The following is a 17,091-nucleotide window of genomic DNA, read 5'->3' as shown; positions in this document are numbered from 1 at the left end:
CTCCTGGGTTCAGGCAATTCTCCTGCCTCAGCCTCCTGAGTAGCTGGGACTACAGACATGCGCCACCATGCCCAGCTAATTTTTTGTAGTTTTAGTAGAGACGGGGTTTCACCATGTTGAACAGGATGGTCTCGATCTCTTGACCTTGTGATCCACCCGCCTCGGCCTCCCACAGTGCTGGGATTACAGGCTTGAGCCACCGCGCCCGGCCCATCACCCAGGTATTAAGCCCAGCATCCATTAGCTATTCTCCTTGATCCTCCCTCTTCTACTGCTGGATTCTTATCAATTGAATTCACAAACACTGAAGGATATACCCAACACTTCTTTTTCAACATTAAATCTATCAGCAAAATTTTAATAGAAAACCAAATATAGATTTCATGACAAAAATTATTACATAACCTATGGTATTGGTGTGTAACTTTAAAAACAGTATTGACTATATATCCTCAGGCTGAAGACAATAAGAATGGAAACATATGGTAGTTGTCCAAAGTGATATGAGTTAGGAATCCTGAGCTACTTTATGCATATTCTACATATGCGCTTATTTGCTCTTAAAACAAAAACAATACCCGGCATTAAGCATTAAAAACTCAAACTGCAGGAACTTTCATTATTATTTGCTTGATAATATGGAGAATTAGGCAAAACTGATCATATGCCACTATGAAAATCATGCTGCAATTAATAGTAATTCAAAGTATAGTTTAGGTAGAAGTGAGAATTTCTCAACAGCAAAGCAAAACAAAATAATCCTCACCTACAAACTGTTTTTTAATCAATATACATGTAGAAGACAATAAATTGTACCAGAAGTTGTAGCCACATATTAGATGTAAGACAGCCATATTTAATAACAAATTTTGAACAAAGATACATTCAATAAATAAAATAAAATTTCATCTAATACAAAAATTATTTCCAGATATACAATATCCCAATTATATATTAGAACTGACTATACATTTTGAATAGCAGTTCAAGTAATACTAGAAATAAAACCAAATTAAATTTACATTTAAAAAATATTTAAATTGGAAACCACAGAGAGCAATGTGCATTTTGATTTTAAGCTGGAAATCTTATAATTCATTATAATTATACTTCCTACATAAAATCAGTTAACTTCTAAAAAGGTAATAGTTTAAAGTTGGTCTGCATATAATTCATATACAGAAACAGAAAAAATATACAAATATACATTAAGAAAATTAATATTAAAGCTGTAGGTCCAATATCATAATTATAATGTTAACAGTTTCATTTTGGAAAAGTTGAAAACCTTATTAAGAATTTAGGACTATGTCAAGAATTACTTCAGTAATAAATTTCATGCTGTTTTAAACTACTAATTTCAAGATTCTAAGTTCATTTACTTGTTCATTTATATCATAAACGTGTAAAGCTATGAAAGCATTTATTCTAAATGGGTTTTTATATGTCACCTATGATTTGCAGTATTAGGGGGACTTACCTTGCTCCAAAGATCTACATTCATAGACCTGCAGAGGGCAGCAAAGGATCAAAAATAAACCCAGGTTAAAAAACATGAAGTTATAATGCATTCGCAACTATTTTATGTAATCTGTACAGATGAAAGTATTAAAATTAATAAGTAAATAAATGTTTGTTGTATCAGGATGAATTTTTAGGACAAGGTAATTTAGGGAGGCTGACACTTACCCATTTCAAATATTCAAAATAGGCTGGGTACAGTGGCTCACACCTGTAATCCCAACACTTTGGGAGGCCAAGGCAGGCAGATCATCTGAGGTCAGGAGTTCGACACCAGCCTGGCCAACATGGTGAAACCACATCTCTACTAAAAATACAAAAATTAGCCAAGCATGTTGTTGGGCACCTATAATCCCAGTTACTCGGGAGGCTGAGGCAGGAGAATTGCTTGAACCCAGGAGGCAGAGGTTGCAGTGAGCCCAGATTGCACCACTGATTTGGGCAAGAATCTTTGAAGAACCACCCCTAAATCTTGGGGTCCAAGTTTGATGCTGCAAGACATTTACAGAGTCTCAAAGTAACTGCCCACAGATTGCCTGTTACTTGTAATGGGAAAAATAGTAACTACATAATGGAGAAATCACAACACCTCAACCAGGTGATCAAAGTTAAGGTATCAGATCAAAGTATTTAAATATAATTTCCTGAGAAGGCAGAGTATCACTCATGTGGTCCTCCAGCTGGGGATAACCTGAAGCTATAACCGTGAAGAATAAGATGCAGTAAAATAAGATAAAAATTAGGTATCTTTTTTGGTTAGGCTAAAAAGAGCTTTAATTCCAAGGAATCTTAACCTGCCAGCTGCCTACCACACCTGAAAAATAGGGCAAGGAAAGTAGGGAAAAAAATCAGAGTTCGCAATAAAGTGAGAGGCTAATGTGCCAAAGTGCATAACATTAAGTGGTAAAACCTGCAATGGTTCCTTTGCCGTATCCTGAACCCATTTGGGCTTTTGATGCATTCTGCTTCTCAACTATTAATTTTGTCAGGCATGGTATTATGGTGGTTATGTTGTTTTATTTAAAATAAACTCTGAGATATGTACTAAAGTATTTATGGGTAGATGACAAAGATCCACAGTTACTTTCAATGGTCCAGGAAAGAAAGAGAGAGAAGGGGAATGGTAAAACAGGACTGCCAAAATCTTGGCTGTTAAAGCTGAGGGATAGGTGTACATGGGAGTTCTACTTCCATGAAGGTTTGAAAACTCCATAATAAAAAACACCACACACATATACCATGTCCAGTCTAAATTTTGTACTTCTGTTTTAACTCTCAACATTAATTAGCTGGGCTTCCATTTTAAAAAAAAAAAAAAAAAAAAGGTTACTTTAACCATAACTTTTATCAAAGTACCAACTTACTGTCAAAAAAAAAAAAAAAATAGTTAAGATATTAAACTGTCCTCAAACCTGGTATGAAGTACCTAAGGAAGGCATGGAGATAAACTTTCAAAATTGCACATATACCTAAAACAACTGAAAATGACTAAAAGCACTACCTTGAATGTGAAGCTTCATGGTGAATGGCATAAGTTTGAAATAAAAATAAAAACATACAGAATCTTTTGAAACCACGTAGTTGTAAGGAATGGTTACCACTTCCTAATCCAATGCAATCCGATTTCTGGCCCCAAACTCCACTGAAACTACTCATGCTAAAATTACCAATGATTTTAATTCAAAATTCAACTAACATTTTTTTGGTCCTCTTTGACTAAGTTTTGGAATTTGTGATGTTGTTAGCCATTATCTGCTAGATGCTACTCAATCTCTTTCAGAAACTGTCCTTCCCTACCACCCCTTAAAAGTGACCCAGATTTTGTACTAGGTTCTAAGTGCATTATATTTTTTTATTTTAAAGACAATCTGGCATGTAGGTATTTAAGTTCCTTGTTTCCCAGTAGAGAAAACAAATTTCGTGAGGCGATGTAAAGCATCTTCTCCTGGAGGTTCCACAGTCCCCTCAAAGGATCCACAAATTGTGAACGATCTCCCAATGTTTCCTGTCCCCCTCTCTGCCTTTACCTGTACCCTCCCCTTTGAATATACGTCAATCTTAACTTCATCATGTAAACCTTTCAATGGCTCAAAGCCATGACTCAAAGGTCCTAATATCTTAATTTAGAATGAGACTACTCATAAAGACCCCTGGGCTACCATTTTGGCTTTATTTCTTGTCATTATTTCATAGTTTCTTAATAATTTCTTAAGCTTGTATTTCTCCAGTTCCACTGTTTTCTCAGCCTCAATGCCTCTGCCTGAAAAACCCTTCCGTTCCCCTCTACAAATTCTTATTCATCCTTCAATACTCATCCCAGCATCTTCTCTGCAACTCCTGCCCTGATTCATCCCTTCCCCGATCTTGGCAGAAGACAAGTACCTTCTATAAACATTCACAGTTAGGAAGACTAGTTTACAGTTGCTTTCTTACTTTCCTACGGTGAACACGCTGGGGTAGGAAGTTTCCTATTCATATTTGAACAGTCCATTATGCAGCATTTGTAGCCCTTGGCACACACTAATAAGAACTAATATTTTCTGAGCACTCACAAATGCATTAAGCAGTCTTCTAAGCACTTTAACTTATTTAATGGTCATAACAACTTCCCTTTAAGCACAATTATCAGAGCCATTATAAAGATGAAGAAACTGAGGAGCAAAGTCGTTTTAAAACTTATGCAGGCATTTTCTGAGTTAGCTGTGATGCAAGACTGACAATTTGCATCTAAATTTGTTCCTTTCCAATACCCTACTGCAATATAAAGATTTTTTTCAATGACACATAAAATGACTGGGAAGTACAGATAATTAAAAATAAATACTACAGGTTAAAAGCAGAGAAGTGGTAACCAATTTAGTAGTAAAAAGAATGTCAAATCCCAAGACATCATGAAGTAATCTGGAGCCAAACTTATACAGTAGAATCTCCATTACCAAGGTAGAAGAAAGGAGACTACCCTGAGAAGGTCCCTTATATCCACTCCCTCCACTCCACAGTTGGGAGGCTACCCCTCTCTCCAGCAGCAGCAACAAACATCTGTATGATTCTTCTCTGGAGGGTAAAACAGTCAATCTCTGGATAACTGAGAATTAAGTAACTATATAGCCTGCATGATAAACACAGGAGTCCCTAGTACTCTCCCCCATGAGTATCCTAAGGACTTTTCATTGGGGAATGCCCTATCCTATGAGGAAAGACACAAAGATACAATGATTACCTCAACAGCCACTCAGCTATCCCTAGAACAAGACTCCAAGTCAACACACCCGACTAACAAACTCGGAGCTTCAGATGGCTTTTTGCATTTCCTACTTTTAAGGATTCCAAGACATCTGGGGTTGGGGGGACGGGGAGGAAAACAATACACACACACACACACACACACACACACACACACACACACACACACACACTTGGAGACCGTAGACAATAAGCATGAAGAAGGAAGCCTTACAAAAAGACTATTATTAATTTCCTATGAGAGGTCAGGTGCGGCGGCTCACGCCGGTAATCCCAGCACTTTGGAAGGCCAAGGCGGCCAGATTGCTTGAGCTCACAAGTTCGAGATCTGGGCAACATTGGAGAAACTCCATCTCTACAAAAGATACCACAATTTGCCAGGCATGGTGGCATGCACCTGTGGTCCCAGATACTTGGGAGGCTGAGGCAGGAGAATGGCTTGAACTTGGGAGGCAGATGTTGCAGTGAGCCAAGATCAAGCTACAACACTCCAGGTTGGGCAACAGAGCCAGACTTTGCCTCAAAAAAAAAAAAAAAAAAGAAAGAAAAAGAAAAATTCCTATGAGAGATAAAGACTTGACATCTATGAGACAGTAAGATGATATTTTATAAAAGAAACACTTGGAGAATGCAAAACCGATTTTGGAAATTAAAAAATGTGATAGCAGAAACAAAAACTTCAATGGAAGAGGTAGAAGATGAAGAAATATTACAAAAAGTAGAACCTAAGAACCAAGAAAAGTAGAAGAAAAAAAACAAAGCACCAATCTAAGAGTTTCAGAAAGAGAGAAAACTATTTCTAAAACTAAAATTTTCCAGAGCTGAGGGATATGAACGGCCAGTTTAAAAGAAGCCACTGAGCATCCAGCACTATTGACAAAATAAACTCCTACATAAGGTTGCTCTATACTGAAATGTCAGAACACTAGTGGTCAGGAGATTCTTCTCAAGTTCCAGAAGATTCTAGAAACTTCCAAAAATCATTCTAGAAACTTCCAGAATACTGATGATAAAATGAAGATACTACAAATTTCCAGAGATTAATAAGTCGCTTAATTGTTAAATGTAAAAGCAATAGTGATAAAGGGAAGATTCTACAAACTTTCAGAGGATGTTCTATAAAAATAAGTCACATATAAAGGGTCAGGAATCAGAATGGCTAAAATCTTTCAACAGTAACACCGTAAAGAAAGAAAACATGGAACAATGCCTTCAAAATTCTAATTACAAATTATTTCTAACCCAGAATTCTACAAGTAGGCAAACTACCAATTGTATCTGAGGCTAAAATACAGATATTCAAGGTCTCAAAAAATTTATCTTCCATACGCTTTTCTCAGGAAGCTACTGAAGGTTGTCCTCTACAAAAAGAATAAACTAAGAAAAAGGAAAAATATTAGATAGAGAAAGCAAAAAGATTCAACTTGGAAGAAAAGAACAAAAGAGAATCTCCTGGAAGAAAATGTAGTGGGAACCCATATGAAGGAAAGCAACTAACCAGTCCTTGGTAGTGGGCCATCGCCACCAAGGTGCCTGTCACTCTATCTCTTTTTTAACCTAAGGTAACAATGGACCTACATTATCTGTATTGTTTTGACCATGTAATGATAAAATACTTCCTCTGCCTTTCATGCCCTGCTGCTTGGACAGACTGAGGACATTCATTTCACCCACAGAAGTGTTCTACTCTGACATATTCCTGAAAGTTTAAGGAAGTGAATTTAGATGCAGAACACATTAAAGTGCCTGTAGATACTTCTGCCAGATGTCTAGTATTTAGCCATAGACTTCCCAAATACATAAATTCATCCTCTTTCTCAGGACTCACTTACACGTGACCTTCCCCACTGATTTCCCTAGAAGGAGCTTTCGTAAACTTTTAGGAAAACTGAAGCTAGACCCTAACCCAGAGACTATTCAGACTATATTTCCTGGCAGTGTGGCTTCTTCCTTATTGCCAGGTTTCTGTTTGTTAATAGGTCTTTCAAAACTAAATTATATATTGTTTAGTGATTATATAAAAGTGGCATATTGGGAGGTCAAGGAGGGCAGATCACGAAGTCAGGAGATCGAGATCATCCCGACCAACATGGTGAAACCCTGTCTCTACTAAAAATACAAAAATTAGCTCAGCGTGGTGGCATCCTCCACTTGTAGTCCCAGCTACTCAGGAGGCTGAGGCAGAACTGCTTGAAACCAGGTGGAGGATGCAGTGAGCCGAGATTGTGCCACTGCACTGCAGCCTGTGCAACAGAGCGAGGGCATCATGAGATTGAGAAGGAGCATACAAGAGGCTTTTGGGATCCCACTGACATTCTATGTCCTGGTCTTAGTGGTGGGTACCACATATTTTATCTTTTTTATATAGTACATTTAAGTTTTAGCTATACCTCTGGATATATAACACAGTTCACAATAAAAAAGAAAAAATTTGTATTTCCAAATTCTCCAAAGGGATACAATAGTGGAGTCATTTTGAACTCAGGCAGTTTGGCTATAACCTTGGCATTTGCTATTTGATAAATTAACAAATTTTAGGTAGAACTCATTTAAGCCAGGGTTCTACATTTTATTTATGTTTTAGACACCATGTGATCATGGCAAGTTAATTAATATTTCAATATCTCTGTTTTCTAATATTAGGAATGGAAAGACAAATTCTCGTCTTCTCCTCTTTCCACACCCAAATGAAGTTTGTGAGGAAGCAGCATTTAAGAAAAGACATTGTTTTCTCTACACCTAATTCCATTTACACTTTTCTTCCTGTTTGAAGAACAGGTTTGGAGAAAAGGTTAACCCCATATCTGTTGAGGTCCAATTTCAGCTTTCAAGTGAGATTTTTCTAGCAGGATAACAGAATTTTAAAGAAAAATGTTGCCAAATCATTAAGAACATTAACATTCTACTGCTATTATAGACAGAGGAGTCTACAAACTTCAGACAACTCTAAGTACTTTTGTAAATTTCATACAGCACTGTGAACAGCCCCCAAATGGTTCCTAAATGAGAATATTCTTTTCAAAAATTTTTAATGTTCCTTTAAAGACAGACAGGGCAAGCAGTATAGCCACTTATTCTTCTTTCCACTGTACATATTAAAAACCAGAGACACTGAAATGTTCATTAGCTTGCCATGATCACATAGCATACAAAATATAAATAAAATGAAAAATTCAGACTTAAATGAGTTCTATCTAAAAGCCTGTGATCTTAACCAGCTTTAACTTTATTAAACACATCCTCTCCTCTAGTTGCCTAATGTATGTATGTACATTCCTCCCAACCCTTTCAATCCTTCCCCAATTTTCTTCTTTTTGTATAATATTTCTGTTATCTCTGAGAGCTCAAACATATATGCATTTAATTTCCATTTCCTACTAAACTGTGGTTTAAAAAAAAAATCCACAAAATATTTTATTTCACATAATATTGAAGGCAGAGCAAAATCAGACATATTCAACTTGCTTTCCTCCAATGTAAAACAGAAATCAAATTAAGAATATAGTGTTAGGCAAGAAGAATAACCACACTGCATGCCGGCAGCAATCTAGAAAGTTCAGCTAACACATGTGAGGGCAGGAAGGGTTAAAATCAAAGAGCCAGGCTGGTCTTGAACTCCTGCGCTCAAGCTGATTCTCCTGTCTCAGCAGCCCAAAGTGCTGGGATTATACAGGTGTGAGCTGCCCCCCGGGCTCAAAATGTGCATTCTAACAATGAAAACGTATATCCAATTTTCCTTTAGGTTTAGCTAAAAGACTGTGATATCTAATTATAAGGTTCTTTAATTTTTTAGATTTCAGATTAACTCTGAATAATTATTTTTGGCAACGAGTAACTTTTGGTGAATCTCTTATGAGCTAATCCTCGTAGGGGTTGCAGGTAGTTAACCTTGGCTCTGTGGGCAATGGCACAGTTGACTTATAACTCAATACCAATAAGTACTTAGTTTCATCCTAGTCACTCAGCCAACTCTAAAGTTGCTAGTGGGACCCTGAGAAGCACGATAGGTGACTGTTTCAATAACTATATTGACAAAGGGATTTTTAAATATATATACTACGTAATTTGACATCAAACAAAAAATACATTGGCTACATTAACGCCAAGATAATGGACTGCAATTGCCTCAATTACATTTTGAATTTTTAGTAGTTTTTGGGGTAGAAGGAAAAGAAAGAAATTACCTGTAGTCACACAAGTTCTCTGAGTTATGCACATATTCTTATGAATAATGCAAAGTTACTACAACCTAAAATTTTTCTTTATCTACAATAAGAAAAATTAACCAACAATACAGTTTTAGGACCTACATGTTGAAATATGTTCCTGGAAGGAATCTGTTTAAACTTATTTTTACTATGTCCAGAATAAAGGTTTTGCAAATGTGCCAACACTGGAGGCTCCTGGGTAGCATCCCCTTTGTTAAACATATTTAAAAATTTTATCAAACTTTAAAGCGGAAAGTTAAAAAAATAATCAATATATGGCTATTTTTAAACGCAGGAATCAATTAAAAGTTTTAAGTGCTAACAAATAGGGAAAGGACCAAAGATAAGGTAATCCATTTTCCAATATTTTCAAACAAAAATATAAATATAAATAATCTGAAAGAATAAATTCAGTTATAGCATATATAATCCCATCACTTAAAAAGAAAACAAAGACACCAAAATTCTCAGAGCTTCCAGCTGGGCTTCTTCCAATACAATAGTATCAAAACTTTTCTCTTAAAAATACTTAATAATGCCCAGGCCAGTGGTTCATGCCTATAATCCCAACACTTTGGGAGGCCAAGGCTGGAGGATCACTTGAGCCGAGGAGTTTGACACCACCCTGGGCAACACAGCCAGACCTCATCTCTATTTTTAAAAAAAAAAAAACCTCAATAACTTTTTCAAATACCAAACTCAACACCCTCTATCTACAGGGCTACTCTCCTACACCTCTGTAGCTTGCAACACCGACTACAATCTCCTTTGACTCCTTCCAGTAACTATCCAAGATCTTATCCTTACATTTCTCTCTCATTTCTTTACAAGGTTAAAAAAAAAATTATGTATTTCACATATGATAGTGGATAAATATCCCTCAAATGAAATACCTTATAAATTGACAAGAAAAATTGTATGACCTAGTAGAAAACTGGCAAAGAATTTAAATAGGTATTTCATAGAAGAAGAAATCCAAATGGCCAGTAAGTATGTCCTAACTCTGCTTAATAAGGAAGATGCAAATTGAAAACTATACACTGAGATGTCATTTCTCATCCATCAGCTAGGCCAAAATTAAAAAGCACTGTAACATCTAATACGTTTAACTTTGCAGGGAAGTGAGTACTCTCATACATTGCTGATAGAAGTGTGAATTGCTAGTCTAAGTATGAACTAGTACAACTTTTTCTGGAAAGTGGTATGGCAGTAACTATTAAAATAAAGAATACATATACCCTTGGAAATAGAAGTCTCTTTTTTACACTCTAGCGACTGAGGGGGGAAAACATATACATAATATATATACATACACGTGCATGCATGTGCACACAAACACACATACATACAGGCATAATATTTAATGCACCACTTTGTTCTGGTAGTGGCAAAAATTAGAAGCAATCTGAGTCCATTAATAGGGATTAAAAATTTATGGTACAGCCATACCATGGAATCCCCTCCAGATATTAATAAGCACTTAGGTTTATATCATAGACCAAGAGGTGTCCATGAAGTATTGTTAAGTGAAAAATAAAGATGAAAAGCAGTATGTAAAGTATGACATAGTACTTTTGTTTAAACAAAACAAAACTTCAAAGACCTCTTACAGGTCTCTGCTTCTATATAGAGAAAAGTATGGAAGGATACACTCCAGGCTCTTTATTTTGGCTTCCATGATAAGGGTTTTCATAGGCAGAAGGAAAGTACTTCATGAATTCCATTAAATTACAGCCATAATTTTATAACATGCATGTTTTGTGGGGAAAGATGAGCCATAACTTTCAACAAATTCTCAAAGGGATCTATGACCCAAAATAGATTAGGATGGCAGGTGCAGTGGCTCACATCTGTAATCCCAGCACCATGGGAGGCAGAGGCAGGAGGAGCACCTGAGGCAACATGGTGAGACTCCATCTCCACAAAAAACTTAAAATTAGCTGGGTGTGGTGGTACACATTTGTAGTCTCAGGTACTTGGTAGGCTGAAGAAGGAAGATTATTTGAGCTCAGGAGATGGAGGCTGCTATGAGTCATGTTCATACCAGTACACTGCAGCCTGGGTGACAGAGCAAGAGACTCTGTCAAAAAAAAAAAGAAGAAAATTATGAATCACTGTTCTACATTGCTTCCCTCAACAGAACAGCCTAGGCAATATAGTGAGATCCCATCTCTACAAAAAAAAAAAATTAAAAATCAGCCAGGCATGGTGGCATGCACCCGTAGTCTGAGCTGCTGAGAAGAATAAGGTGGGAGGATCACTTGAGCCTGGAGGTCAAGGCTGCAGTGGGCCGTGATTGCACCACTGCACTCTAGCCTTGGGGACAGCACAAGACCCTGTCTCAAAAAAAGAAACTCATCCTTGTGTAACTACCAATAACCGTTCAACAAGGATTACCAATGGCTGCTAAAACCAAGGAGGGAAAAGTGATGGAAACACAGGGTAGACACCATTTCAAAGTATCATCCCATAGTCTTCTTAGTAATTACAAAGTGGATGAGGTGCATCTGCAAGAGAGATGTGGGAACCCCCACCTTAGCCAAGTGATCAGACTTAGCTGATGGCATCAATACTGCACACCTGCCTTTATGTCTGTAGATGTGATGCAATGTAAGAAGTGCCCATCACCTAAGAAATATTCTTGCTAAAAATGTTTAATCTGAGTCTCATCATAAGAAAAAAAAATCAGACAAATACAAAATGTGGAGGGGACATTCCAGCCTGAGCTCTTTAAAAAAATAAAACCCAGTGTTATCAAAAGACAAACAAAAAAGGTAAAGAAGTGTTCTGAATTAAGATAATAAAGAGATGCAGCAATCAAATCCAATGCATCAACTTAATTGACTCCTCAGTCAAAAAGTAAAACATCTATAACGGAAACTTTTTCAAGTAGGAAAATCTGAACATGGACTACATATAGCAGATGGTGGTATAGTATTGTTAATTTTTTAAGAGTGATAGTGATATGATTATAGCGATGATGATCTTATTGTTAAGAAAAATACGCTGAAAGATCCAGTGTCATAATGTCTATAACTTCAAGTGGTTAGGCCAAAAAGATTGTGTGTGTACTTTCTGTGTAGAGCAAGAGGGTATGAGAGAAAGTAAACAGGGCAAAATATTGACAACTGGAAAATCTACACAAAGGGTAGTACAGTGTCCGGGTGCGGTGGCTCACACCTGTAATCCCAGCACACTGGGAGGCTGAGGCAGGTGGATCACCTGAGGTCAGGAGTTGGAGACCAGCCTGGCCAACATGGTGAAACCCCATCTCTACTAAAAACACAAAACTTAGCCAAGTGTGGTGGCAGACATCTATAATCTGAGCTACTTTGGAGGCTGAGACAAGAGAATTGCTTGAACACAGGAGGCGGAGGTTGCAATGAGCTGAGATGGTGCTACTGCACCCCAGCCTGGGTGATAGAGCAAGAGTCTTAAAAAAATAAATAAATAAAATAAAAAAGGGTAGTACAGGAATATTCCCTTTTACTATTCTTTTAGCTTTTCTTTATGGTTATCTATTTTCAAAATAACAAAATTGAAAGGGCAAGGTCATTAACATTCTCTGAGCTCAAAGAAGAGGAGACTGATACTATACTGAATAAAAATCGCCTTGTAATTAAATGCTCAAATAAGCATTTAATAAGCTGAACATACATATGCAAATTTGTCTGTAACTCCAACTTACCATTTTCAAACAGAACTTTCTTCCTGGAATCTTTACTAAACCTGTGTGCATTTCTTGGCAAAGATGATACAAGGCTGCCTAAACTTAATTCAATCACTGAAAAGGAAGAATTAGCCAGGGGCAGTGGCTCACAGCTATAATCCCAGCACTTTGGGAGGCTGAGTTGGGCGGATCATGGGGTCAGGAGTTCGAGACCAGTCTGACCAACATGGTGCAACCCAGTTTCTACTAAAAATACAAAAATTAGCTGGGCTTGGTGGCACACGCCTATAATCCCAGCTACTTAGGAGAATCGCTTGAACCTGGGAGGCAGAGGTTGCAGTGAGCCCCTGCACCCCAGCTTAGGTGACAAACCGAGACTCCATCTCACAAGGGAAAAAAAAAAAAGCAAGAACTAGGTAGAGGTTATTTCTGGTAAACTGAAAGTATATTTAAAGATAAGAATATCTGTATTTTCCCTCATGCAATAGGTCAAAAGGACGGGAGATATTGTCCATATTCAGGCAAGGAGCACTTAAGTTCATCATCTTACCTCCTAAAGCCTAGCAGTAGGCTGCCTCTTACAGACTGCAATGAGAGAGGCGATGTATTTGACTCCACTGTAAAAGAAAATGACCATCATTAAATCTCAGACCAAACAAACCAAAAAACCCTATATTATCAAACTGAAAACATATTACCTTTTGGTTTTCAGTTTGGAAATTGTACCTTAAAAATAAAAATGTTTTCATACAAAATTAGACAACACAGTAATATATACCTGCAATGTAAACTACCCTTTTAATGTATTTTTATTTTCATGAACATATACAACTAATAAATTTATAAATACTCTTTCATATAAATGGCAATTACTAGTATACCAGCACACTGAGTCAGCCTGATAGACATATTGAGGCCGTATGTTATCAGACACGGTAGCACCATGAAGACAGAGACTATAATCCCCCACAGGACTTTTGTTCTTTAAAGACAATCTTTTCTCAGAGAGGCGCTGGGTTCTATTGAACCATTCATACTTCCTCAGTTCATTTTCCACTATGATCAGTGACCTACACTCACACAAGACGAACCACCTAAAGTAATAATAAAATAAGTCATACGTCTGTTATGTAATTGACTTATATTGATCTTTCACTTTTCTGAGCATTTGTGTGCTCTACTGCTCATTTTGACATTTAACAGTCTACAAGGTCGCATGTTTCAATGCTGACATTATAAGCCTGATTTGCCACTGTGTAAAAATCACACCTTATACTGACTCTTCACATAACCCTTGCCAAACTAGTACGGGATGAGATCACAGGAGACATTGCCTGAATTTATTTTTCCCTGCAATTGTATTAAAACAGGACCATGTTATAAGTAATTGAGTTAATCTTTTCACTACAAATGTAATTTGGCTACTGAATAATACTAAATGGATAGGATTAGAGAGGAATTCATAGAAGCAAATTCTGAAGACAATGAAGTTTAAGTGCAGGTTAAGATACCTATTAAAGGAAAAATCCCATGGGAAAAGTCATGGCCCATTTTAAGATGTGTTCCTCTCCTCAAAAATAACAAATTAACCCACAGACATAAGGAGAATTGTTTTAGATCAGCTGTTACATTCCTTGAACAAGAAGCCTAAGTTTCTCAGTGCTTTTACAGCATTTGAAAATCTAAAAATCATTTTTAAAATGGCCTGTACTGAGTCACTCAAGGAATTTTAAAGTGAACACAACCAAATGCCTCTCAGCAGCTTTTAATTTTATGTGAGGAAATTAATTTTCCATGCCTACAAACACAAGTGGGAAAACACTTCTTACAACTCCAAAACTTCATCAAGATAATCCATTTACTCTTCTCCACTACTGACATTTCCTGTGATGTAGTAACCAGCAGTGTATTCCTATGAGCTGTCTAAAGCACATACCAGCAATCACAGAACTAACTGCTCTTCAAAGACTTGTAAATCAAAGAGGGAGGGGAAGGCACTGACAGGAGAAAGCTCAAAGACTTGGCAAAGTTCTTGGCATTTTTCCTTTTCAAATCTAATACACAACCTCTTGAAATTTTACTTTTATACTATTCAAAATAGTATGCCACAGAATATTGTCAAGTTTTTATTCATTAAAAAGGTGACCAGAACCATCTCAGCTGGAAGGCTGCTGACAAAAAGCATCTAGTTTCCTTAGCAACAAACAAGCTTGAAAAATCAAGAGGTTGACAACGAAGTGGAATGGATGACATGATAAAAGGAAAAGGCAGTTCTCATGGATCCACCTAGTGAGCCCAGATTCCTCTGCTAATGCTTCTCTGTTTTCTTCTTGTCAGTATGGAAAATCTATATATTATACCGAGTGGAAGGCAAAATGAATATACTCAGCAACTGGCAATAATACTCAATATTTGACTCAAAAAACTACAACAGTCACCATTTTTCACACTGGACACTTTGCCTTTCCCTTACAATATAACAACAAATATTTCAAGTGACATGCACAAGTACTACATACCAATAACCTGGTCTGTACAAAGCTTCCACCTATACAATTTGAATATAATATTAATGAGAGGTTAACTGCTAACATTTTAGGGAGGTAAAAATTGATGTATGTCTGTGTTTTGTCTGTAAATGACACACTTTTCAGAAGATCTAAAAAACTGTTAAGTAACATCATGGACATGTTAAAAAATAAGGTCTCTTAAGAATGTCTTATTTATTAATTAAAAATAAAATGCAGGCCAGGCACAGTGGCTCACACCTATAATCCCAGCACTTTGGGAGGCTGAGACAGGTGGATCACTTATGGTCAGGAGTTCGAGATCAGCCTAGCCAACATGGTGAAATCCCCGTCTCTACTAAAAGTACAAAAAATTAGCCAGGCATGGTGGCACATGCCTGTAATCCCAGCTACTCAGAAGGCTGCAGCAGGAGAATCACTTGAACCTGGGAGGTGAAGAATGCAGTGAGCCGACTCTGTGCCACTGCGCTCCGGCCTGGGTGACAGAGTGAGGCTGTGTCTCAAAAATAAATAAAATAAAATAAAATGCAGTACGGTGAAAAGAATAAAGTCTGAAATCTTACTTCTGGTTCAAATCACTAACCTTGGGCAAATCATTTAACTTCTCTATGCCTTTCCTCATCTATCAATGGAGATAATTTTATCAACATGTGATGAGCATTATAAAGCACCCAAGCATTTCAAAATTGTAGTAAACACTGGCTGTATCTTTGTTAATGAAGTCTTTATAACAATAGTTTAAAAAACTATTATATCAGAAACAGTATCACATTTGATTTTCACAACTCCCACAAGTTAAGTAGTACTATCCCTGTTTAGCAAAACTGTTCTAAGTCACATAATCAGTGGTCGAATTACAAAGAGTATCCAAGTCTTCAGGATCTCCAGTCCAACCTTCACTCTAACACTATATTACATAGAATATTTGATGTCCTTACAATTTTAAAATTACTTCCAAATTATCCACAAGTTCAACTCATAAACCGTTTTATCAGTCTGGCTTTAACAAAACATATTAAAAACTTCCTTGCTTTCATTGTGTGAGCCACCCTGCATCCCCTCAATAGTAACTTAAATAAACACCTATCAAGTTTACTGCTAATGTTGCATACTTACAAAATGATAATACATAGTCTAAGTTCCCCTTTACTGCTTCAGTTCTCAATGCAGCTTGAGAAAACATATCACTATCAGACAGAAATCCATTTTCCTAGGGATAAAGCATAGATCAATGAGAATACATCTCAGCTAACAATATTTTGATAAGCGAAAAGTTCCTGTTTTCCTGTTTCTTTGAATCACCATATGCTCTGATTTTCTAGAAAAATACATAAGTTCTGTAATTGAATTTTAGCAAAAATTTCAAGATGACATTCCAACATTCCAAATTAAATGTTTATCTTCAAATACAGATAACTTCAAATACTGATGCCTTTAGAGGGCCTTACTTCTAGGACGAGTTTACTACTTAGGACACTAGAACAATTTTCCCATTCAAGACAAAATAAAAATTCAATGCATTCATCTAACATGATATTTTGGGGCATGTAGTTTGGCCAGGATCAAATTTAACTTAATTTAACCCAGAGAGGCTCATCACTTGTCCCAACATCATTTGTTTAACAATATAAACATATGCGTCAAAATTCAGCTCAAATACATTTACTGAATCATTTTATTATAGCATAATATGAAAAACCACCTAATCAACAATAAGCAATGATAAAAAAAAATTATAGCATACTCATACAATGAAACAGAATGCAAGCATAAAAAATATTTTGTGAAATTAAATACTGTTATGAAAAGATGTCAAATGAAAAAGCATGTAACAAATACAATAAAAATGTAATTTTTCTTCAGGTCTCTAGTAGGCCAGAAACAGGGATTTTTAGAGGGAGGTTTTTTTTTTTTTTTTTTT

At 36.6% G+C, this 17,091-nt stretch overlaps 1 protein-coding gene across 1 annotated transcript in view; it reads right to left on the bottom strand.

Annotated features, from left to right (window-relative positions):
- LRPPRC (leucine rich pentatricopeptide repeat containing) overlaps window positions 1-17,091 on the bottom strand; it is a 113,617-nt gene that overhangs the window by 58,524 nt on the left and 38,002 nt on the right. Inside the window, exons 13-15 of the mRNA XM_017544847.2 lie at window positions 16,287-16,380; window positions 13,193-13,259; window positions 1,481-1,508 (exon numbers count right to left, since the gene is read on the bottom strand). Coding sequence (XP_017400336.1) covers window positions 1,481-1,508; window positions 13,193-13,259; window positions 16,287-16,380 — 189 coding nt within the window. The remainder of the gene's footprint in view (window positions 1-1,480; window positions 1,509-13,192; window positions 13,260-16,286; window positions 16,381-17,091) is intronic.

Source organism: Cebus imitator, unplaced genomic scaffold (genome assembly GCF_001604975.1).
Source record: "Cebus imitator isolate Cc_AM_T3 unplaced genomic scaffold, Cebus_imitator-1.0 Scaffold172, whole genome shotgun sequence".
In the NCBI taxonomy this organism is placed as follows: domain Eukaryota; kingdom Metazoa; phylum Chordata; class Mammalia; order Primates; family Cebidae; genus Cebus; species Cebus imitator.
Note: the sequence above shows the minus strand (reverse complement) of the source record. Positions and strands in the feature narration are given on the sequence as shown.